At 44.6% G+C, this 26,663-nt stretch overlaps 1 protein-coding gene across 2 annotated transcripts in view; it reads right to left on the bottom strand.

The window, feature by feature from the left end:
* The window catches only part of LOC122801826 (C-C motif chemokine 20-like), a 124,842-nt gene that overhangs the window by 72,720 nt on the left and 25,459 nt on the right, over positions 1-26,663 (bottom strand). Inside the window, exon 2 of one of the 2 annotated variants that reach the window (XM_044071473.1) lies at positions 24,163-24,289. In XM_044071473.1, coding sequence (XP_043927408.1) covers positions 24,163-24,289 — 127 coding nt within the window. Of the gene's footprint in view, positions 1-24,162; positions 24,293-26,663 lie in introns of both variants that reach the window. The other variant, XM_044071463.1, reaches the window with a different exon arrangement.

The following is a 26,663-nucleotide window of genomic DNA, read 5'->3' as shown; positions in this document are numbered from 1 at the left end:
ATTGCCTCTGCAAATGATACCACTCACGTGGGGTATGCCTCCTGACAGCGCTCTGCTCAGTAAACTTCGGTAGCGTTCTGTAAATGCTTCATACTGTAGTGTGTTCATGTAGATAGGCGTAGGTTCGTCCCCGTCCCTTCCGTGTGTGTGTGTGTGTGTGTGTGTGTGTGTGTGTGTGTGTGTGTGTGTGTGTGTTTGTTTCCAGCTGCCTCTGCGACTGATTATGCTTTTAGACGCTCCGCAACACATGCCTTGGCTATTGCCAACTATTGTCTTGTGGGTGACGTCAGTAGCCTACAAGTATGCGTGTGACAGCGCTCTGTTCAGTAAAGTCGGTGGCAGCGTTCTGTAAATGCTTCATACTGTAGTGTGTTCATGTAGATAGGCGTAGGTTCGTGCCCCGTCCCTTCCGTGTGTGTGTGTGTGTGTGTGTGTGTGTGTGTGTGTGTGTGTGTGTGTGTTTCCAGCTGCCTCTGCAACTGATTATGCTTTTAGACGCTCCGCAACACATGCCTTGGCTATTGCCAACTATTGTCTTGCGGGTGACGTCAGTAGCCTACAAGTATCGTGTGACAGCTCTGTTCAGTAAAGTCGGTAGCGCGTTCTGTAAATGCTTCATACTGTAGTGTGTTCATGTAGATAGGCGTAGGTTCGTGCCCTGTCCCTTCCGTGTGTGTGTGTCTCTGTGTGTGTGTGTTTCCAGCTGCCTCTGCGACTGATTATGCTTTTAGATGCTCCGCAACACATGCCTTGGCTATTGCCAACTATTGTCTTCGCGGGTGGCGTCAGCAGCCTACAAGTATCGTGTGACAGCGCTCTGTTCAGTAAAGTCGGTGGCGTTCTGTAAATGCTTCATACTGTAGTGTGTTCATGTAGATAGGCGTAGGTTCGTGCCCGTCCCTTCCGTGTGTGTGTGTCTCTGTGTGTGTGTGTTTCCAGCTGCCTCTGCGACTGATTATGCTTTTAGACGCTCCGCAACACATGCCTTGGCTATTGCCAACTATTGTCTTCGGGTGGCGTCAGTAGCCTACAAGTATCGTGTGACAGCGCTCTGTTCAGTAAAGTCGGTGGCGTTCTGTAAATGCTTCATACTGTAGTGTGTTCATGTAGATAGGCGTAGGTTCGTGCCCCGTCCCTTCCGTGTGTGTGTGTCTCTGTGTGTGTGTGTTTCCAGCTGCCTCTGCGACTGATTATGCTTTTAGATGCTCCGCACATGCCTTAGCTATGCCAACTATTGTCTTCTTGGTGGCGTCAGCAGCCTACAAGTATCGTGTGACAGCGCTCTGTTCAGTAAAGTCGGTAGCGCGTTCTGTAAATGCTTCATACTGTAGTGTGTTCATGTAGATAGGCGTAGGTTCGTGCCCGTCCCTTCCGTGTGTGTGTGTGTGTTTCCAGCTGCCTCTGCGACTGATTATGCTTTTAGGCGGCTCCGCAACACATGCCTTGGCTATTGCCAACTATTGTCTTCGCGGGTGGCGTCAGTAGCCTACAAGTATCGTGTGACAGCGCTCTGTTCAGTAAAGTCGGTAGCGTTCTGTAAATGCTTCATACTGTAGTGTGTTCATGTAGATAGGCGTAGGTTCGTGCCCGTCCCTTCCGTGTGTGTGTGTCTGTGTGTGTGTTTCCAGCTGCCTCTGCGACTGTTTATGCTTTTAGGCGCTCCGCAACACATGCCTTGGCTATTGCCAACTATTGTCTTCGGGTGGCGTCAGCAGCCTACAAGTATCGTGTGACAGCGCTCTGTTCAGTAAAGTCGGTAGCGCGTTCTGTAAATGCTTCATACTGTAGTGTGCTTATGTAGATAGGCGTAGGTTCGTGCCCCGTCCCTTCCGTGTGTGTGTGTGTCTGTGTGTGTGTGTGTTTCCAGCTGCCTCTGCGAATGAACATGCTTTTAGGCGGCTCCGCAACACATACCTTAGCTATTGCCAACTATTGTTATCGCGGGTGGCGTCACCAGCCTACAAGTATGCCTCTGACAGCGCTCACGTCAGTTAACTTTCGGTGGCGTTCTGTAAATGCTTCATACTGTACTGAGTTCATGTAAATAGGCGTAGGTTCATCTCCCGTCCCTTCCGTGTGTGTGTGTGTGTTTCCGTTGCTTTCGCAAATACAACTGAATAAGCAAATTCTTAAAGTGTTCACAATCAACAGTGTGATATTTAAAATCATGTTAAGACTCACATTGTTGATTGTGAACATTCTTAGACATAGCATTTTTCCTGCTGCGTTGTGGAAACAAGCGTTGCATGTTTTAATGAACTGTTTAAATGTTACGAAGACTTGTGTTGTGTCGAACTACGGGGACTATTCTTGCTGCAGGTTGCTGGTTTGTTTGTGTTTCATAGTACAATATCATGTAATAAGTGTGTTCATAGTATGCTTTCTGTGATGTTGACATGTGTGTGTTTCGTTAGCGATGCGTCTCTGCTTTCTATGCTGTGGCTACATCTCCATTGCTCGCATAGAAAGTGACAAATGGAAGTGTAAGGGTGGACATTTAAAGCCTGGATACTTCCATGTTATGTGTAAGTCTCACAGGGCCAGCGGGTGATAAGCGCATACATGTCTATGAAGTACCTTTGGATACCATATCGACCTGTCGTGGGCCGAAATGTTCGTTGACTGTTCCATCTACCTATGTGTGACATGGTTTGTGGCCATAGGGTGCCAGCAAGTCTTCCCTGTTCATTGGGTGTTTGCCATGGTGTATTGACATCAATCCTATTAATTCACGAAGGATGTCTTTCATTGGTGGCAGCGCCATAGTTTGACCATCCTATGTCATTCCCAGCAGGCGTGGAGATTGTGCCATTGGTATCTTTACACAGGTGACCCATCTGTTCCACTGTATGGGCGTGTGATCCCCATAGATGTGCTGGCACATTGAGTGTTGTGTCGCGGTATCTGCCCAGCGGTCTTGCTTTGAATGGGGAGTGTGTACTGTAGACCGTATCTGTATTCCCTGGGTTATGCCTTGCAACAGCTGTGGGATTCCCCCAGGTTTGCAGCTATGAGTGGCATCTTGGCGTCGTTTGTCCATCCATGGGAACTGCCTACTGGACACTAGTATCGGGCTGTCAACATTTCACAGCTGCATTCTCCATTTCGGTGGATGATCGGTATTAGTATTGCGAATGCGCATATGCCATGGCCGTCCGCTGCAGGCGGGACAACGAATCATCTGCCAATGCACACCGACACCCATATTTGCATACCCACGATCCCATGTCTGCAACCCTCGACAGTACCCTTGCACACCCTTCATGTGTGCGGAAATGGGATGTGAGCGTGTATGGGCGCAGCAGCCTGGGGAGTCCTATTCATATGTCCTGCATTTCATGGGCGGCTGTCATCACCCTTGAAGGCGGCTTGTGGTGCATATATCTACCTGTGCGTAGTCACGGCTGTCACCTCTTTCGGTTCACACTATGTTGCCCACACTTACTTAAGGAGTAATTTTTGGGTCCTGCAATGGACACCGATGTGCATATGTAAAGTTTAGAACATGTTGGACTGTGTCCATTCGGCCAGTGGGTTTGACTGCGCGTATGTTCCCCATTCCCGGATGTCTGTCCGCCTACCCATATTATGTAGTGCTACGTAACCCGTGTCCTTCCACAATTTACCCATATGGTGTTACTGTAGTCCTGCAGGTTGGCAACTGCTTTAGATAATCCTCAGAGGTACCATTGTGAACTATCCGCCACTGTATTGTCAGTATAACACAGCGGTACATGTAGAACCTATTTATTCATGACAGTATGTTGTTTATGTGTGGGAGCCATATTTTAGCGATAGTATGACCTTCCTAGTTGGCGTTGTTGGTGTGCCATTAATATGTGTTCCACAGGTCGCGCGTATGTTCCAGAGTGGGCGGGTGATCCCCACATGCGTGATAGCACCTTGGCTGCTGTATGCGCTGGGATTATGCGGCAGGATGGATGTCTACGGGTGTATCTACTGTTGTTTCCATCTGTATGTCCTGTGTCATGCCCTACAACGGCTGTGTGATTCCACCAGGTTTGCTATTATGGGTGCCATCTTGTCCGTGCGTTTGTCCATCCTTGGGAAATGCCTACTGGACACTGATGTAGGGCTGAACACATTTCACACCTGCCTTTAGCATTACCCTATGGATGCTTTGCATCCTTACTGAGGACTAAGGCCGTCCTGTACCGCAGCCCTCCCGCAGGCGGGACAGCGGATTATCTGCCAAACAACACCGAGCCCCATTTTGCATACCCAGGATACCATGGCTGCAACCCCACGATGCGCATGACACATCCTTCATGTGTGCGGAACTGGGATATGGGCCACATGTATGGACACGGCAGTCTGGGGACCTCTGTTCATATGTCCTGCATGTCATGGGCAGGTATCATCAACCTTAAACACGCTGGTGGTGCATATGTCTAGCTGTGCCGTAGTCACGGTTAGTACTCTGATTGGCGATCCGGTGTATAAAGGAGCAAGCCGTAATTTTTGGAGTCCTACAATGGACACCGATGTGCATTTGTAAAGTGTAGAACGTGTTTGACTGTCACCATCTGGCCAGTGGTATTGACTGCCGCTGTATGTTCCCCAATCGTGGATGTCTGCTTGACTACCCATCGTTTGTATGACATGGCCTATCTATATCCACGTGCCAGTATGCGGAAATACAGCAAACCTTGCGTCCTGCCCATCTTCATAAGCGACATTATGGAACATATATCGGCAAAACAGACACTGTCAAATATGATAGACTCCACAGTGAAAGGATACTGAGCTCTCTCACCTACTAACATGGGGCATCGTCGGATGCGGAATGCATGACATAGCCGTCCCTTATACACTTCCTTCAGAGTCGGTTTAAAGCGAAATAATCAATAAGCCTGCTCATAGTTAGGTGGACAGTGCTCCAAGTCTTGATTATAACGTGACATATACATATCAGTGTTGCATGCCTTACTTCATGGAAACGATACGGCAACAATGTGTTAATATATATACAATATTGGTAAATACAATAAGTATCCGGACACATAGTTGATAATTGTTGTGAGTGCACCTTAGAATGTAGTGTGTTGATCAGGATATTGTATATCAATGTGTATAATAGTAGCATTACGATAACAAAGCATGGAATCAATAAGTACTATTTAAGCATATATTTTACAATTATGAATGTAAATGTGTGGAGGAGACATCCGTAACCTTCCCTGGTTCCACTGGATCACACACGCACACTTTCGCATGTCGGATTGTGGGTTCTGCGCGCGCACATGCATATCCGTAGTCCGTTTATATATGTTTACAGTGTCTGTGTGGTTACGTGTTTTGCGTTACTTGTGACTATTCGGTAACATATGTCTGATCCGGTTGGCGGGCGTGTGCAGAAAGCACTTACAGCTTTATATATGTAACAGTCTTTGCAGCATGGGCGCTTTAGGTACCGTGCACATCTATATGTTCTATAGTCGTAATTCAAGCGTGACTGCATTCACGTTTGCGGTTACTGTGACCAGTACCGTTAGCTGTTCGTTGTCATTAATATGCATACCCATGGTACCTATGTACATTTACATATCCCCGCACACGCACGTCACAGGCATCCATTCTCCTGCTGGGAAAGGTGCGGTACTGCATGTTGAACATTCCTAATTCCCCTCGCTCATGGCCCAGGATGCATATGTCGTCACCGCAGGGCTGTTCAGATGACAGCTGCTTATATCCCATCGCATACAGGCCTTGATTGTCAGGGTGTTGCTGTGGTGCTTTGGGTTTGGTCTTGTCCGCCCACTGTGCGGGACTGCCCTGACCCTGTACGAATGTTAGATGAGTCACATGGGCACGTTTGTCCGTGTCCATGGTACCATGTCACGCCCCCAATTATTCGTAACCGTGTGCATCGATTGGCGGTGTACCCGTTGTAGATCTCGTTATACTAATTGCACACGGTCTGGTCGAACTGACCAATTTCCATTACTAACCCTCCGTATGTATGGCCTGTGTCGCAATATTACAAGGGTTTAACATTGCGTGGCGACTTTCACTGAGCCACAGACATGTCCGTTGCTTTGTTTGGCCCGGTTCCGCTGTGCTACACACATTTAACATGGCGGAACAGGTTGAACAGCTCAGCCACGAGGACATCGGGTTGTCCGTCGCTGTCTATTATTGAATGTCTATGTGGAGTTTGTTTCACAAAGCGAGACAATGTCGACATTGTTAGCGGACATCTCGCGCGATGCGTCCGCACCGCCCGGGTGGCGTATGTCTGCCTTTGGCCGGTGAACAGGCATTATGCTGTGCCATTATGTCTGGGGATATATGGTTTCCTGACATAGATGATATGCCATACTAGCAATGACCCTAGCAATGACCAGCGTCTGGGTGTGGGTACTGCTGTATTACCCACGGGAAGAGTGGCCTTAGGGTAAGTGGTGACCTAGGCAGAAGTTGCCACCGATACATCACCGCTACCCCTCCTGGTCTACCTACACCAAATAGAGTCTGGAAAGGTGCCCGGTAGAGCAACACCCTAGGCGGCTACCTACTTGGCCTATGCCTAAGGCCGGCTATGTGTGTGGTCCCTTGGGCATCGGACTCGGTGCCACGTGCCACGTCTGCCGTGGGTATGTCCAGCATTACCCACATCCAGCCCCAAGGCAGTCAACACAGCATCCATGGGTCCACATGGTGTCCCAGCTGTGTACTCCAGGAACTCTATGGGGAATTTAACCCACACTTAGGACAGCTGTTTAATCTTAGCCTCACCTCAGGATCGTACCTGAGTAGTAGCACAGGCGACTGTAGTCACACTCCACATAGATGGTGCCTCCACTGACCCTGGTTATTACCATACCATTAGTTTGACAAGCCTTATCTGCAAAGCCATGGAGATGGATCATAATGGGACACATAGATAAAGACATAGGGGACTCGCATACTTTGGATACAACCCAGTTTAGCTTGGTCAGAGTCAGATCATGCCCTTTACACGTGTTTCACTTTGTAGAATCAGTCACCAAGGCCATTGCTGAGGGTAAAGCAGTCCATACAGCCTACCTCAACCCGGCAGAGGCCTTGACACAATACCCCTCGGGTATAATTGATAAACCCGTCATCTTGAATGTAAATCCATACATCGCCATATGGGTTGCAAACTGGCTAAGTCACAGAACACACATGGCCATAGTTGCTGGCGCCATGTCATACTCACAGCCAGTCACAGGTGGTGTCCCATGGGGCTCAGTCCTGGGTCCACTATTTCCAGCATCGTTTCCAATGTACACGCATACACAGGGGGGTTATGGGTGACAATGTTTGCAGATGACTGCAAACCGGGTGCCAAAGTCAGACACACATCTGACACAGATATCCTTCAGGAGTGCCTCACAGATGTGGATAAGTGGTACCAGAGACATGTCCTACAGCTAAATGCCAGGAAATGCATAGGCATACCCTTGGAAGAACAAGGTTACCCCGAGCTACCATATAGGTGGCAATCCACTGAGCACAGAGGGGGTTACCAGTGATCTGGGGACACGTGTTGTTGTTAACCATTCGTTAGACACACATGTTGCTAACATAGTTAGGTAGACCTTCCACATTGCCCACATCATCATGAAGGGATTCACATCTAGATCAGGGGAGGTCATTGTCGCCTTGTACTCATCACTCAATAGACCTATGATTGGGTACAATGCCGCGTTCAGAATGTATCTGACCCAACACCTGCAGCAGCTGGAAAGGCACCAACAGTTCTTCGACAAACAGATGCAGGGTCTCAGGTATATGTGTTATACTGACCGACTGAAAGAATTCCAGCTGTATACAGTTGCATACCACTTGCCCAGAGGTGACCCGTGCCTGGCATACAAGGCTATGTCGAACCCAGATCTGATGACTATGCTTCACGTAAATAAGTTAGATCCCTCAGAACCACAAGGGCAGCTGGCGTACACCTTGACACTGTCATTAATCGAGCGTGTTGTTGGGACGGATTCATCACCCAGACACTCACTATGCTGTGGAACAACATCCCAGTACATGTGAGGGCAAGCACCTCGCTGGCCTTGTGTTAGTATTTAGACATGGATGTCTGAATTGATTTATTTAAGTAACCTTCTAAATGAATATTTACATTAGCACATTGTGAATCTTTACATTTCGTTGGTCTATTTTACAGTAGTCATAATCATACGGTTTATGTGTATATATTATGGTTCATTTATATTACTAGGTGTCTGCAGTTCTGTTAATATATTGGCACAATCCGTAGGACATATATATGTATCTTACACAGTCAGACATTTGGAAAACATTTTATGTTGGTTCATCTTTCATATATGTACATATATTTCTATTTTCCGATGAAGACTGTACCTTCGAAGCAATGTCTGATGTCCTCACTGTGTGGGATCTGTAACCCAAGTAAGGTTTGTTCGCTTGTCTGCCTTTAAGGCATGTAATTAGTACCTAGCACATCTAATGTACTGACCAATTAATGCTTTTAAATGTAGTAGGTTGGACTGCATTGTATGTATTCTGAATAAGTCTGCTTATGAAGCAGGCGAAGTGGGCTCAATAGACTATGGTGACTGCCTTTAATTCTTGCTGTGCTCTGAGTGGTCACTGACAGTCCCTACAGTACCTCGTCTTTGCTTTGGACTTCATCGGCTGGTTGTCTGTGTTTGTTGTATGGGGAATGTCAACTGTAGTCCCTATGTGTATTACTTGTGTAATGCCTTACTACGGCAGTGTAATTCCACTGGGTTTGCAGTTATGGGTGCCATCTTAGTCATCGCTTGTCCATCCATGTGAATTGCCTACTGTACACTGGTATAGGGCTGTACACATTTCACACCTGCATTTGCATTCTCCGGTATGGTTTGCATTATTAGCGGAGAGTGGCATGTGCTACGCACGTCCCTCCCAGGCGGGACAAAGGATTGCCTGCGAAACAACACGAGGCCAGATTCTACATACCCAGACTCCCTTGACTGCAACAGTGGACAGTACCCATTACACATCCTTCATGTGTGCGGGACTGTGATGTGGGCGCAGCTGAATGGACCCGATACCCTGGGTATTTCTGTGCATGTGTGCTGCATTTCATGGACAGCTATCATCAACATTGAACACGCTTGCGTGCATATGTGTACCTGTGTCGTGGTGACGACAATGAGATCACGTGAGTAATGCAGGAAGCTAGCAGGCATTCTCTAAACAGAATTTTTGGGTCCTACAATGGACAACGATGTGCATATGTCAAGTTAGATGTTGCTGGACTGTGTCCACCTGCCCAGTGCTTTTCACTGCTGGTGTATGTTCCCCAATCGCGGATGTCTGTTTGACTACCCATTCCACATGGTGCTACATAACCAGGTGATTTAGTACTGTGAACAAATGACATACATCCAAAGATGCTGGTTAGCAACTGCTTCATATAAACCTCAGACATCCCAATGGGACATATCCGTCACTGTATTTCCAATATAACACCATGTTGATTACCTATGTATTCATTTAACCATGTTGTCTTCGTAGGTGGGAATGCCATAGTTTACATATCCTACGTGACGTTGTGTGTGTGCCATTAGTATGTGTTCCACAGGTCGCACATCTGTTCCGCTGTATGGTAGCGGGTGCTCCTCAGTCTGTTGCTGGCAGATTGAGTGCTGTATGCCGGTGTTGGCACAGCGGTCCGACTTTGTATGTGGAATGTCAACTGCAGTCCCTATGTGTATTTCCTGTGTTATGCCTTACCGCGGCTGTGTAATTTACCCAGGTTTGCCGTTGTGGGTGGCATCTTGGGCATACGGTTGTCCATCCATGACAATTGCCTACTGGACACTAGTATAGGGCTGTACACATTTCACACCTGCATTTAGCATTCTCCAGTGGATGGTTTGCATCATTAGCGGATAGTATGGCAGGTGCTACACACATCCCTCCACAGGCGGGACAAAGGATTGGCTGCGAAGCAACACGGGCCAGAGTCTACATACCCAGAATCCCTTGACTGCAACAATCGACAGTACCCATTACACATCCTTCATGTGTGCAGGACTGTGATGTGGGCGCAGTTCTATGGACCGGTACCCTGGGTATTTCTGTGCATCTGTGCTGCATTACATGGACAGCTATCATCAACATTGAACACGCTTGCAGTGCATATGTGTACCTGTGACGACAATGGGTTCAGGTACGTATTGAAAGAAGACGTGAATCTGGTGTGATGTCAAATTTTGGGTCCGACAATGGACACCACTGTGCATATTTAAAGTGTAGAGCTTGTCGGACTGTGTCCTTCTGAGCAGTGGGTTTCACTGATGCTGTGTGTTCAGCAATCGTGGATGTGTGCTTGACTACCCATACTGTGTTGTGCTACAGGAACCATGTCTTCCGACACCAGAAACCAATGCTATACATCCAATGTTGCAGGTTAACAACCACTTTCATACCATACCCAGAGGTCACGATTGGGAGGTATTGCCACTTTATTATCGGAACAACACCCCCAGACTGTGTACATCATGGGAACTTTAGGCCAGTCTTACTGGCCATTTCCAATTGTAATTAGCAGACACATGTCAATACATGTATGATAACACATATTGTCATGCAGAAGTTGATCTATGTTATTTGGACATTGGCTTCTGCTTTTGGCATCCGTTGCTGTGAGTGTTGCCAGTTACCATACACATTGCTTGCTCAGAGGCAGACTACACAATTCTGCACTACTGTGGTCTCCTTTAAGGACCCTGAGCCAGTGGTTGATGTGCGGCAGCCACTGCATCAATCACATTGCCATCTACCAGTACCTACAGGACTGCATGAGCCAGTCATTCACTTACCCAACTGTGGTTCACTGTACCAATGCCAAGCATCCAGTGTGGTGTACCCCAGCCATACACAAAATGTACAACACGAGGAGGTGGCTACTACAAGGTGGAGCAGACACCTTGTGAGGTATGACACCCTTGGTCATCATATGTGTAGACTTACACACTGTCATGAAATAGTCCAGGGCACATTCCACAGATATACCTACATGGACCTGGCTAACAATCATACCACCTTCAGTTGCTATGCTGGACACCTGGGAGCTCACTCCCACATATGCTCTGACTGGGTTCACATAGAGGTGGGGTTTACTCAACATACACACATTGCCAACATACAGGCTGACAAGTCCAGTGAGGACATCTCCACACCCTCCCCGACACATGAGGAGATGTGTGTACCAGTGGTTTGTGGTCACCAAATGTTCTGTGACACACAGGTGGGACATGCTCTCTCAGGGTAGTGGACATAGCATCCATGAGACCAGCTGGTGACCCGCTGTGTACTCCACTATCTCGGTTATGAATTGGACCCACAGTTAGGACAGCTATTTCTTTGTAGCCTCACCTCAGGTAGGGTACCCAGGTTGTGTCACATGGCAGCTGTAGTCCCACGTCACAAGGCCAATACCTCCACTGAGGCTGGTTATTACGGTCCCATTACCTGAGGAGACCTATCTGCAAAGACATGGGGAGGATCATACTGTGGCTCGTACATGACTGCATAGGGGACATACTTACTTTGCCTCACACACGGTTTGTCTTGTTCAGGAGCGGTTCATGCCTTTAAAGCATGGTTGACATTTTCGGGACAGTCGCCGAGGCCACTGATGGGGGTGTTGCAGTCCATACAGCCTACCTCAACCTGGCAAAGCCCTTCATCACATTACCCCCCTCAGGTATCGTTGATAAACCCATTGGCTGGGATGTGAACACGCACATCACAGAATGTGTTGTAAACTGTCTATGTGACACAACCCACACGGTCATAGTTGCTGGCAGCATATCAGACCTACTGCCTGTCACAAGTGGTGTCCCATGGGGCCCTTCCATGTCTGCACTCCTGTCATACACCTACATTTTCACGGTACAGGCACACACAGGGTGCTATGGGCAACAGTGTTTGTAGATGACTGCAAAACAGGTGCCATAGTGGGACAGACATCTGACACAGATATCCTTGAAGGGCCTCCCAGGTATGCATATCTGCTGTCAGGGACATGTCCCACAGCTAAATGCAACGTCATGCAACATCATACCTGTGGAGAACTACTAGGTCACCCTGTCCAGCATATAGGTGGCTGTCCACTCAGCACAGGGGTGATTACCAGGAATCAGGGGACAGTGTTTGGCGGTCACCATTCATTCCACCTGCGTTGCTATCGTGGTTGTGTGGGTCTTCTACATTGCCCACCTGTTGGTGCAGGGATTCACATCTACATCAGGCTAGGTCATTGTCTCCTTGTACCCATTACGTGTTACACCTATGATCTACTACATTGCCCCATTCAGACTGTATCTGACCATACACCTACAGCAGCTGGGAAGCCCACATAGGTTGATTGTTGTACAGATGCAGGATGACACCATTTTGTGTAATGCTGCCCCATGTAGGACCCCTGCCACATCCGTCACATACCTGCTGTTTAGTGTTGACCTGTGCCTGACATACAAGGCCATGTCAACCCATATGTCATGTGTATGCTTCACCTACTGTATCCGCATCCCTCAGAATCACTAGGGCAGGTGACATTTACCTTGTCACGGTCATTAATGGGATGTGTTTGGGTGACACATATATCACCCAGACACTCATTATGCTGTGGATGTACATCACAGTACATGTGAGACAGACATCCTTCCTAGCCTTGTTCGCAGCTATGTTGTCCATTGGATGGAGAATTGCAGGTATAGGCCAGGGATTACATCATTATCACTGCGTGGCGGACATACAGCAATATCATGGGTATTTCATCTGAAGCACAGAAGGTTGGCAAAGTCATCCTAACTATGGTGTAGTATTATGGCTGGGCCTGGGACGATGGCCTACCCTGTACCTATGGACGTGTGAACCTATATTCATAGTTTGTCACATGTACAATTGTCTATCCACTATACTCTTCGCCACTGTATATTTCTGTGGCACATGATTGTCCTCTGTATTACATGCAGGTATGCTGTGTCGTTGCACATCGTCACAGTTGATGACAGTGTATCTGTGTCCCTAACACTGTGATACTGAGGACTACCACACATCCTTCACAGCATTACATGCATATGTCCATTCTATTCTTCTTTGGCCTATGGGGGGGTGTTAAGGCAAACATTACTCAAGTCCCTGTTTGTGCATGCTTCATGTTGGTGTTTGACCAGGCTCCGTTGCAGTCATGTGTTGGACAGTAGTGTGTCTGTGTGTTTGCCATGTGTTTTTATTGCCAGTACATCTGTGGGAGGTGTAGTTGGCACATGTTCCTCTTTGCAGGGACACCCATCCTGGGGTTTGTGTCATGCATCTGCACTGCACGTGCCATATGTCCTGTACTATTCCCACAGTCGTGTATGCCTTCATGCACTACTACTGCGTGTTACTGGCTGTGTGTATGTGGTACACATGGACATTGTGATGTTTGGCTTGACCTATTCCCATGCTAGAACGTAAACATCTGTCAATTAAGTCTTTTAAATCAAACTGTAACACTCATTCGTATTTTCAAAATGACACTCAGTAACACAGGAAGCTGGGATTAATAACATTTTACTACTGTGCAGCAGGAGGCAAAGGAGTATGCAGTAAAAGTTTAGACATTTGTTCAACTCTATACATGTTACATCTGTATGAGCATTCTGTATACTATCATCTTTTGCACACATTAATGATGTGGCCAGTCACAAGGCATTTACATTGCTAGAGTACAGAACATTGTATTCCTACAACAGTGCTCAGGTAATGCTTATTACATGTTTTCCCATGAGGATAGCCCAACCTTGCGAGCCACATATTCAGTTAGACTGTACTTTGGTAAATTCTGCTCTGTCACGGTTCCAACACTGTTCATATCCAGTCCTCACTCCGTGTCCTACTAGGTTCCTGTGTCTCTCTGCTGAGCAGCTGTACTCTGTGTTACAGCTCACAAGCCTATCCTCCTCAGTGGAAGGATGACAGATATACCTGTACATACATGTATTATTCTGTAACCGAGCAGATGAGTAATGCTGACTGACATACACCTGCTGCACTGGTTACTGCTAGGGTTAGGGTTCAATCACACTGCAGCTACACTACAAGCAATTACATGCATGAGAAGCTGTACTGCTATATTGTCAGGTAGAATAATATGCATTATACACTATTTGCTTCTAAAGTTGCACGTCATATCTATGTTTAAATATGTATTTTGCTAACATTCTCCCTCCTTTGATTGCTTCTACTCTATCCAGAAACATATACAACATTATTTCATTCTCTAAGCGTCTTCCTCTGTGGAGCGTTTAACTAGGCAAGTAATTTGATGTACATTGCAAGTAGGATTGCATTTTCTATTGACAAATACCACTACAGGTCTTGATACATAGTCTCGGGTACAGGTATGTCGCCAGAGTCCTGACTAATACTTACATGCACAGTATCCTGCACTAGACACATGCTCCCAATATGAGCAGAACAACACAAATGGCAATCATGATATTCAGTATGACTGACCCCATCCACCCAATGGTTTGTGGAAATGGTTGGCAGTGGGTTTGGGCCTGGTTCCGCCATGGATGACACCTGCCATATTACCTGTAGGTGGGCGTTGCTTTTGGTCTCTTCATGTGGTAGTTGGACACAGCGATCTTCTTCAGTAAGCGCGTACCAATTCTCAGCGCCACGGTGCAGTCGTGCACTATTACATTTTGTGACACAACAGTTCTCATTGCATCCAGTTCATCAGTCACATGTTCAGGAGCGGTAAGTCACATTCATCCTTCCTCCGACAGGTTTTGATAACTTCCTCTGTTCCTGATTGATTTCACTACTCCAGAAGCTGGGGTGTTCCAGCCCAGGTTGTGACGCTGTCACTGAAGTCCATATGAATCGATATTCCTTTATCTCTTGCAGAAGACTGACATGTCAGAACAGCTTCCATTTCACCCACTGGATTAGTAGGTTTCGACTGTGTTCCCAGTTCTTGAGCTATATGTGTTATAGTTCGTTTCGCACCCACAGGCAATTGTACAGTATGTCATGTGACTGGAGCCAGATAACCCAAATAACAACTGCGGACCAATTCCCAGGTAACCATTGATATGCTTATTTCCCACAAACAACATAACAATATTCTACTTTATTACTGATGCGGGTTACCTCTGCATGTAACAAATTCCTGTCTCTAACAGAGGACTGTTTATACAATTCAGGATGTTTCTGCACATCCTTCAACATTGTTCTCATGATGTTTCAATACAAATTAGGGATGGTGCTACAAGTAGTACTGTGATCTTTGGCTGTTATATGACATTCGTAAGACACAGTTATGTTACAAATACTCCCACCAACTGAAACTGTATCATGTTTATGATAACATACAATTCCTTTTTGTGTAACAGGTAAGTACATTGCCACGTTGTCCTGTGATCTCACAGAACCTGTATCAAAGTGTAGATATTCACAAGTCTCAATCTATCCCCAAGGGGACAACATGCATCGGAAGTCCTCCATATGATGTAGGTATGGCAGTACAAACACAGCAATTTAATGTGTTCCTAGTCTCTATATGCACACGCATCATGCCTAGGTATCTGTTGAAGTGTGGAAGACACTCTGTGGCCAGTTCATCACGTATCAGTATTTGTATCCGTGTAGTTATATGCAGGTAATGTCGGAAATTGTAACATAAACACAAACATGGTTAATAGGTGTATAATCATTAGGACAGCAAACATAAATGTCTTTGGGGTTGCTTTGTATTGTTATACAGTCTTCGCGGGGTGATTCGGGCTCTTTGGTATATCAGCTACAAGATGTCAATCAGACCTGATATCCTTTACCAGTTTGAAATGTGAGGTGGACCCAGGACGACCTCTCTGCAAACTTTACTGCGGTAGGCGTTGACAACAGTACCCAGTACAGACATTCGCACTGTCCACTTGGCAATAATGTTCTTTGGATAACAGTGACATACACACAGGATACTGGTGTCAGCTATGCTTCCGTCTTCGTTTGCTCTTATCTGTAACAGACTTTAACTGAAGAACAGTGTTACTAGTTAACAATCCTCTCATGTCACCTACTACTGAGTCATCGACCTCCGGCTCTGCAGGCATGACAGCTTTCCACTCTGGCACATGATATGCCATTCCACATACTACTTCAAAGTGGGTGCAGCACTTTACATTTGGAACTGTTGTCATGCTCAGCAATGCTAGAGGTAGACAGCTCATGTAACTCGTCTGGATGTCACCCACCAAACTCCTCTACTTATTTCTCGGGATCCCATTCTATGGCGCCAGCAGTCGTGCTGAGTGTGGGTTGTACATGCAATTGACATTCATGGTATCTGAAGTAATCCCCAGGTAGCGTGATTGTCTGGTTAACTACATGTGTTCTATTGTCACTGTAGCTTCTTTACAGCATGCCAGATCTAGGGATACTTAATTTTACTGGCACCTTTGCCACTGCTGCTGCATCTGGATTAATGGTTGGGAATGCTTCTACCCATTTTGATTATATATATGTGTAATCGCTAAACAGTATTTGTTCCCTTCACATTTATGCAGATGTATGAACTCCATACAAATAATGCGGAGCGGTTATGGTGGTGTAGGTAAACTCACTCCCTTGGTTTAAATACTCCCTGTGCATGATATCTCGGCAAGCGTGACACGCTGCTCATGAGGTTTGTATGTGGTTAGTAATTCCGTATGTTAGGGGTATTCTGTTAACCAAATGTACCATCCCCTGTTGAGACATGTCTCTACCCATGGCTCCACAAAGCCGCATATCTGAATATATTAGACGTTAATATTGGCTTTCTCACTGTGGATATGTGCAGTCCGTGTTCAAGGATTGCTCCTCGTCATAACCACGTCGGCTTTTCTGCTTACGTAGTTGCTGTTTGCATTGTTTGTACAGTTTCTACATCTAAACTGTCTGAGGTTTGTCATTCCTCATTCACACAGACACTTTCCAACTGTGGCTGCTTGTTTTGCAGGTGCATGAGCTCATGCCTCAACTTTCCTACTGTTATCCTGTTGCTTTCTATGCCCTGCACATTTACAATTACCTACTTCAGTGGGTAACTGCATGTAGTCTAATGCATTCAGGTTCGTATGCGCATGATTAATCGGTTTACCAGTGGATGTTATCATTCCCCTATTCTTCCACTGCTGCTCATAAACATGCACTGCACAGACAACAGAATGACTATCGGGACATATGTCCACACATCAGTTTTCTGCTACAGTACAAGCACGTGTTAAAGCTATCTATTCTGCTGCTTGAGCAGACACGTTATGCTGCAGGGTTTGGCCGTCTACAATGTCATTATCAATAACTACTGCATAAACTACTTCATTCGTTCCTGTAGGACTCTGTCTACATGATCCGTACACATTAACTGTCACCTCTGCATCATCTAAGGGTATATCAGTGTTATCATGTCTGTGTGTAGTTATTTAATCCATTTCGTATAGGCAACTGTGTGGTGTGCCATACACAGGTGTCGGACGTGACGTTGATAGGTTTAATGTTGTACAACGTTCAATCACCATGTGAGGTTGACTCAGTGGTATGGTCAAACATGACAAATGTCTAGCACGGGTCAGGAATGCTATCTTCTCTTGCAGCAGATTGATCGCAACTGCATGAGACATTCTCACAGTGAGAGGGTGGTCTAGTAACATTACGGCCGGGGCCTGTACTGCCATGGGTGCTACAACAACTGCCTGTACACAATGTGGCACTGACCATGCCACAGTGTCCAACTGCAATGAGTAGTCAGCTATTTGTTGCATCAAGACTGACGTCATATATCTCCGCTTACAATCTACGGTCTGACAACATGTGTTATGATTATTCACGAGACCTACTACAGCTGTTGAGGCTATCAATCATTCTAGTCTGCAGAACGCTGTTTCTGCTACTGTAATCCGGTGTACTATGTGTTGTGCTGCCATAGGTGTATTAAAGGTTAAGGCAAACAATACAGCGGATTCCACAGCATTGTTTGGTATCCAGATTTAACAAGTGTTAGTCGGCCCAGACAGGACATCATTCCCTTCTTGTTAGTTGGCTTGGGTGCTTATTATATTGCTACCTTCCTATCGTCATGTGATGTTCTACCCTACTTGGATACCAGATATGCCAGGTACTTGACCTGTATTCTCTGTAGTTGCAATTTATGCTTGCTTACTTTATGTCCCTGTTCTGCTGATTATCTCAATAATGCTATTGTATCTTCCATACATTGCTGCTGGGTAGGGGCCGCAAGCAGAATATCATCCAATAAAGTAGAACTTGACTGGCCCGGGTGGAGTTAACACGGAATGTAGCTAGCCATCCCTGTGAGAATATCGTTGTACTTTCACAGTAGCCCGCGATAGCGGGTATGGCTGTATCTGTCACCCTGACTGTACATGCAAAGCAATACGGACTATGTGGATGTATAGGTATTGCAAAGTAAGCATAGCTTATATGTACCACGGTAAGATACTTCTGTGGCATGTTCATAGCATTGAATATAGTGTGTGGGTCTGGCACCAACGCTACCCTAAGTATTCTTACATGATTTACAGCTTGTACATACTGTACCATCCGCCATTCCCCTTTTGGTTTCCGATCAGGAGATACAGGGGTATTGCATGGTGAATAGCGATTACTTTGTGGATGGGGAATTCCCTCTATGACTTTACAGATATCTTCTGGTGTCCACGGTCTATCGCTTCGGGGTTGGGTCCTGGCCTTCCTGTCCTGCATGAGGGTTCGGTACTTCAATTAATTGACAGATATCCTCACTCTGTTTTAGTACTGTGTTCTTACTCGGGTGTCCCTAGGTATGTTACGTGTTCAGGATGTGGTTTCAATAGCTTCTATTACATTTGTTCGTTGTGCTACCTCTGTTGCCACAGGATAGCGTGTGGGGACTAGCCTGCCCTCCGCTTAATATCCTGGATGTGGTATCGGAGGTGGTAGGGGTTGTGGGGGCTATCGGTACTACTGTATTATGATCTTCTCTGTGTCGTATGATGCTTAGCCATTTGTAGTGTTCTATTCCCTTGATTACACTACCTCAGTCCACCGATGTGCATGACGGATACCCAATTGTCGCTGTTTTGTCGCCTGCACATCTTAGGGCTGCCACCTTTTCAATGCACAATGTGGGACATTAGTGTTGAACGTTTAATTTGCCTGGAGAATGCATACCCACGGCCAGTACATAGGACAGGAATTCACGTTTTGCCAGGAGGCGACCAATTGTTGTAGCATTTCAGTTGCTTATTCTGTTTATTATTATATTTTGCTGTTCCACATACAAATTTACTGTTTTATGCTACCATTGTGATATATATCTGGGAAATGTTTGTCCTGAGATATCAGGACATTTGACATTGTTCGGTTTGTTTACAGGACACGGCTGGCCAGAGAGGGACTATCCCTCTCAGGGTGGAACAGGTGTTTACCTTGGAACATATGCATCAAATTTTCAGGGATTACAATGTTTCAGTAACGATATTTTGCGTAATATACCATCAATGCCATATTTATTACCCCATTTTGCTGCGTAACTCACATTATGTGCTCTCTGCGATTGCATATTCTTCCGTCACCCGTCAAGCGCGGATCACATGATCTGTTGCTTCAATAATCTCCCATATCCTCTACCGACTGCTCGTGCCCTTCTGTCATACCACGTGGTGTCTCCTTCCCTGTATCCACTGTAGTGTCTACAATCACTGTTTACTCTGCTGTGTGTTCCCCTGACCTATGTTCAGATTTAACAGTATGTGGGTAGGTCTTGACCGATATCACTACTGTTAACAGAAACACAATGTAGTCTGGTCCCTGATCTACAACAGACACAAAAAGGCAGACACTCCTTACCTGGGCCTCCTGTTTAAGGCTGCACGTTTTCTTCTTGGGATCCAGTTTCCGCTTTTCAGCCACAGATCAGACAGTAAACAGCCTCTTTACACACAACAATTCAGTCGGAGGTCTTTTCATTCAAGAAGAACCATTTATGCATATTCTCCAGTGTACATGTCTAACCAGCCATGTACTCTGACCTGTAGCTTACCAAGGGAATTCCGGATTACAAGGATCACAATGTGAAATAAGTTGTTACAACCAGACTGTAGTTATCAGTAGGCTTTTCTAAGTGACAGCCGATAACACAGGAGGCTCGGGTTCGGAAAGTTTTAGTAGTGTACACAGGCAGGCTAAATAATATACAGTCCAAGTATGAGAGTTTTGTCTGACTCTTTACAGTAAGCAGTTTCTTTATATAGTGTTTACAATCAGCTTTTGCCCACCTTACTGACGTGGTCGGTCACAGGGCATTTCCATCACTATGGTCCGCAATAGTCTATACATACGTGGGTGCTGGGGTCGTGCTTTTAAAATGTTTTCCCATGGGAATAACACAGCCTTGCAAGGCACCTTGTACATTACAGTATCCTTTTGTGATTGTAGCTGTTTCAAGGACCCTAGACTGTTACAATACAGTGGACAGTTAATTTCTTAATACGTTGCTTTGTCTCTCTGGTAAGGAGTTGTACTGCTATCTTCGATAGAGCTCACAAGGCCATCCTCCTCTGGGGAAGGAGTGCTGTTATGCATGTACATACATTTATTGTTCTGTAACCCAGCAAATAATTAATGATGACAGACATGAGCCTGCTGTACTGCTTACTGCCAGGTTCAGAATTCCATCACAGTACAGCTTAGCTTCACCAATTACATGCAGGCTTAGTTCTACTGCCATATTATGCGGTACAATTCAATGCATTATATAGTATTTCGAGTGTAAACTGGAACTTCATATGTGTTTCTATATATTTCTGAACAACATCCATCCGCCATATGCATGTTGTTCCGTCCTTTACCTTGACCGTGTGTATTTGTCCATCCAGCTACGCTAATCTCCACATGTGATGTCCCAGCTTCCCCTTCTTTGCCTGTAGCACCCTGTTAGGGCGTCCTGTTTGGTAGGCACCTGTTCCGCTATATGTGATCGACTTCACTGCATAGATAATCATCGATGCGGTGGTCCAACGACCGACTTGTCCACATGTGTACAGTTATGTGCACCGTGTCGTATGCAAACCTAGATGGTTTGGGCGGTACATACTACATGCGGGATGTACACATTCTGCTGACACATTCACATGCAGCCATTTACATATCTGTACCTGCGGTGGGTTGGTGACATGTGGTGCGTATTTGCCCGCGTGGCATTGCCTAACACAAACATCTTACCACAGTTCAGGTATGCACATTGTGTGTGGTTGTATAGCTGCACACGGATGCTAGCAGGTTTGGGTGCAGAGGTATACATGGGTGGGACTGACATGTACAATGAGGCTATTGTGTAGTACATCCGAATGCATGGGTTCTGCTTCTGGATATTACACTTCATCATCGCCATCCAGTGTATGCAACAGAGCGTTGCTGGGTGTGGGATATGTTGCTATGCACATGTTTGCCTGTGTTTGAGGTATCTTGCTTCCTTACTGTTGTTATGTGAACACAGCTACCTGGCTATGTACTCTCACTACTGCTTGTGACCATTATGGTTGGCACCTTTTCCAGTGCCCATAGTGGGGCATGTTATGTGGAAACCGGGATTTGCAGGACTACACATACCCACGGCTAGTGCGGTTGACAGATCTTCACTTGTTTGCCATACTATAAGCTTATTCTGTAAGCATTTGGGTTCCTTATTTATTTTCTTATGCCATGTCTGTGTTTCATATCGTAATGTATATGTTTTATGCTACTATTACATGTATATTGCGGGAAGTTGCGTGGCAGGGGATCGGAGGTCATTTTCCATTTTTACGATTGTTGCAGGGACACGACTGTCCAATCAGGGACTGTCCATGGCACATTGGGACAGCAGGTAACCCTGGTGACCATGCCCATGTCGCTACTGGGGTTTCCACCTTTTCCAGTTTCCGATCTGGGATATTTCCGGGACTCACATCTGACTTTACAGGCTGACACATACAAACGGTCACTATATAGCATAGAACTTCACTTGTTTGCCTAAATAATATGCTTATTGTTGTGGCAATTTGCTTGCTTATTCTGTTTCTTGTGTCATTTAGGTATTTCTGTTACAGAAATAACCAATTCATGCTACCATTACATTAAATACGGGATATCATTGTGTCCTACAATCGTAGCACATCAGCCATTTCTAATACGTTTTTTCGGGACACAACTGGCCATGGAGAGACTGCCACAACCAAAGTGGGACAGGTGGTGACCTTAGTCGCTGCTCCTATGTCGGTGCGGTGCGCTGACATGCGGCTGTACACCTTCTCTGAGTGTAAACACTGATGGTGCATTGCGGGACGAGCAGCGGTCTTATCGTATCCTTTGCTCCTTGGACGGGTACACTTATGCCTTCGTGGCTTCTATTTGCTTCTCCGTTAATTTGGGACGGGGACTATGTCGCATACTGTACGTGCGTTTCATTCTGCACAGGACCTGGCTGCTGCCATTACTATTGTGGGCGGACCGTGGCTGTCAGCACATTAGGTTGCTCACCTCATGCCGGCTTAGACACGCCTCCAGACGCATCCTACCTGGGCTCGCTCACGTACACTACGCACGTGTCTGTGATTCCGGTGCACTCTCATTAATATGTATATGGCGCTACTGCGCCGGCTATTCCATGCACCGCCGGCGCAGGCCTTACGCCGGCCTTGCGCCGAGCTTCATGAATCCCGGGGTGTATTTTTCTCATCATGCCATACAGCTCAAGTGTACCTTATTATGAGGAATATACCTCATTTGGGGTCTTAAAAAGTTTGTGTTTCTCAAAGTTCCACTTTGAAATGCTCTGTCACACATTCATTGTTAGGAATTTTTTAACTGATATCCATGGTAAATAGAAAAGAATCATATTCATTCATTAAAAGTTTTTTTGTGAGAGTAAAACCAGAATATGTTAACCATTGTGTGACCTTACTAGTTAAAGTTAGTAAGCTGTTTATATGTGTTTCACATTTTACTCATTTGTTCCACATTATGAGGGCTGGTGTCCCTCATTTCAGAGATGGAAGGTTGAGAGTTCTGGTGCAGGCTGTTCGGGTGAGGAGAGAGCAGTTACTTGTTCATGAGTTAAGGTGGGAAAGAGAAGGACACTGATATGGAATGGGATAGCTGTGGTAGCATGGCAGACATTATACTGCACTGTGGTGGGAAGTGAGAACTGAGTTCTAGGATGAACAACTCATTTTGCCATCAGTGCTCCCCCCCCGCGCCACCTGTGGCCATGAACTTTAGATGAGATCATAGGTGTATGCAATATGTGCTGATGGGATCACTCTATGAGGCTCAAGAATCCAGGAGTATCTTTGAATACAGCCTCTGCTCCTCAGCATTGAAAGGAGCCATTTGAGATGTTTTTCAAACTCAGCTGTATGCTCCCTGGGTGCCTCTCATAGGATGCAAAACAGGCACAGCATACTGAAAGATAGTTTCAAGGCAAACTAATTATGTGCTGGAGATATTATTTTTCAGCTGATGTGGAAATGTCTAAGCATCCCCTGAGATAAGTTCTAAACTATTGCTGTGGACAGAAGTTTGGTCTACCCCTGCTCAGCTTGTTATGAGTGTGACCCTCACCAGTATTTTAAAAATGGTTATTGGATGGATGCATGGATGGATGGATGCATGCATGGATGGATGGATGGATGGATGGATGGATGGATGGATGGATGGATGCATGCATGCATACATGGATGGATGGATGGGTGGATGGATGCCTGGATGGATGGATGGATGCATTCAGCTGACTAATGGTATGGGTGCTTGGAAGGTGCCTAAAGCTTTGGATGCTGGCTGGCTGTTATATCCTATGCAGGATATAACCCTTATCATTTAGGCTACTGTAGCAGTGATCATTCAAACATCTACTGTTATGGTAAGTTTACTGTCACAACTATACTTTTCTTGGGTTATGTTATGTGTGTATGTATGCATTTGTTTTCTTATTTTTCATAAGGAATTTTTTTGAACTTTTACATTTTTCTATTCAAGGTAGAACTTCACAGAATTTGATTAACATGCTGTTAATTAACATTTTACTATTTAAAAAGAATTTAAAAATATCGCCATACTCACACAATAGCCGCGATCCTGCATTGACCATCACTTTTCTGAATAGTGAAGCTGACCAGATTATTAATTGGAATTGTTTTATTTGTCACTGATCGACAGCAACTGTGGGGAGCGGAATTTATACCTTGTGCTTCTAAGACAAAAAATAAACCACATTAAGTACAAGAAAGAGCTAGACAACATCTTCTGAAAACAAATCATTTCAAGGTTTCATTACGAGATTCTATTTTACAGAAGCAATTGACATATACCTTGCAAGTGCATATTAATGTTACTTACATGACATTGCACAACATATTGTTTAAAAAGCAGAAAAAATAAACATAATTTAAAACACTTCTGATGTCTTCTTAACGTGTTCATTGTGTGGGAAATTAAGCAATATCATGGAAACCATAAGGAAGAAAAAACAGCAATGTATTTAAAACAAATCACTTTGTCATTTTCTACATCTAAAATAAATGCTTTTTTCCTATAAGGCATAAGAAAGCCAAGCCTAGAAAGAACTAGTCACAATATTTATAAAAAAAATAAATAAATAAAAACTTGTGTATTATACAAGGCTATACATGGTGACCTTGTGTTTTATAAAACAACAGAAACCAAAAACTTATGAACTCCAAAAAAATGGTGATACTGGGAAAATCCACACAAGTTTATTGTTGGTTAGGACATTCGTACAGACAAATTCATGTACTTCTTCAGACATCTTTCTCACAGAATGCAATCATTTTAAAAGCATATTAATTAAGATAAATCAATTAATGAATCAAGTTGCTTGATGCTTAAACAAATGTACCAGTCAATTACTATAAAAGCCTATTGATTAAAAATGTGTATATATATATATATATATATATATATATATATATATATATATATATATATATATTCACAAAGAATCAGGTCCCAAGTAGTGACAAGATAAAATATAAACAACCCAATAATTCCGTGGAAGAAAAAGCCTAGATTTGTTCAAAAGTAATCCAAAATCAATGATTCAGTAAGCCAAGAGTTGAAAAAGCACTTGAGTAGACAAGTTTAGCAAAAAACAACCAGTTTATTCGAACGTTAGCGCTTTCACGGACAATTACTTCCGCTTCCTCAGACATAATCATTGAGCATTCAACAAAAGCATTTCAATTAAGCAATAAATTATTAATTCATTGATACAATTAATTAAACAAAATTAAATATAGAAAGCACATAAATATGATAAAAATCTATGTTTAGACCTATAGTTGCGGGCTCAGGTTGGCTTACTGAGCCTATATCTATTTACCTAGATTATGAGTTGAAGAATGTGTTGTCTAGCTTTAGTTATGTCTTAAAGGACACTGAACAATTTTTGATAGATCTTTATGCATGTACTACTCAGCTTGATACTACAGCTAACATTCTGTTAACAACTATGGATGTCGTGTCTCTCTTTACCTGTATCCCTAATGAACAGGGTGTGGCCATGGTCAAGGGTATATTGCTTGAATTTATGACAGCTAATAAAGCTGATTTAATTTGTTTATTACTAGAATTGGTATTAGACAATAATGTTTTCCTGTTTCAAGAGAAATGTTATAAGCAGACACGAGGGGTAGCCATGGGCACCAGTTGCGCCAACACTTATGCCAATTTGGTAATGGTGGCATGGGAGAGGGAGATCATGCTGAAACATTCTAACATCATCTTTTATAGACGTTTCGTTGATGATCTCTTTCTCCTGTGGAAGGGGCCTGGTGCATCCTTGGCTACCTATGTCCAATATATTAACAGTATGCCATGCTTCTTAAAATTTACTATACAGTTTTCAGCTATTGAAATTAATTATTTGGATGTGACCATCTATAAATCAAATGATAATTATTTAACAAAGGTCTATAGGAAGCCGTGTTATAGACCTGCTTTTTTGCACAGGACAAGCATGCATAACCCTAGTATATTTAGTAACATAGTTAAGGGACAAGCGATGAGAATGTCCAGACTCTGTAGTGAAGATGATTCTCTGCAACAAGAGATAAATCAGCTTAAAAATAATTTTTTACAAAGGGGTTATTACCCTAATGAATTAAATAGCATATGCACTACAGTGGGTAAGTTTAGACGTACTAAGGCTAGACCTTACTACTCCAGTAGTGATGGAGTAGTTCGTAGCAGGACTAATACTGATTTTTCTATGAGGCTACCTGTGGTTTTACCTTATTGTAAGAACATTTCTTATATTCAACAAGTTATTTCCACCAACTGGAACATGCTTTTGGTTGACGACAGGACCAAAGCCATTGTCCAACTTATGCCTATAAAAATATGAACAATCTTAAGCAACAGTTACATTTCCCGGACTTGAATCCCCTGAATGAAAATTACTTAGTATATTCTCATTTTGGTACTAGAAAATGCGGCAATTGTATTCAGTGTAATGCTATAGACGAATCTAGTTATTTTAGACATCCTGACACGAGGAAATTATGGGAGATTCGTTGCCACTCTAATTGTGGCACCAAGAACAT

Source organism: Protopterus annectens, chromosome 1.part0 (genome assembly GCF_019279795.1).
Source record: "Protopterus annectens isolate FY-2018-M chromosome 1.part0, PAN1.0, whole genome shotgun sequence".
Taxonomy (NCBI): domain Eukaryota; kingdom Metazoa; phylum Chordata; order Ceratodontiformes; family Protopteridae; genus Protopterus; species Protopterus annectens.
Note: the sequence above shows the minus strand (reverse complement) of the source record. Positions and strands in the feature narration are given on the sequence as shown.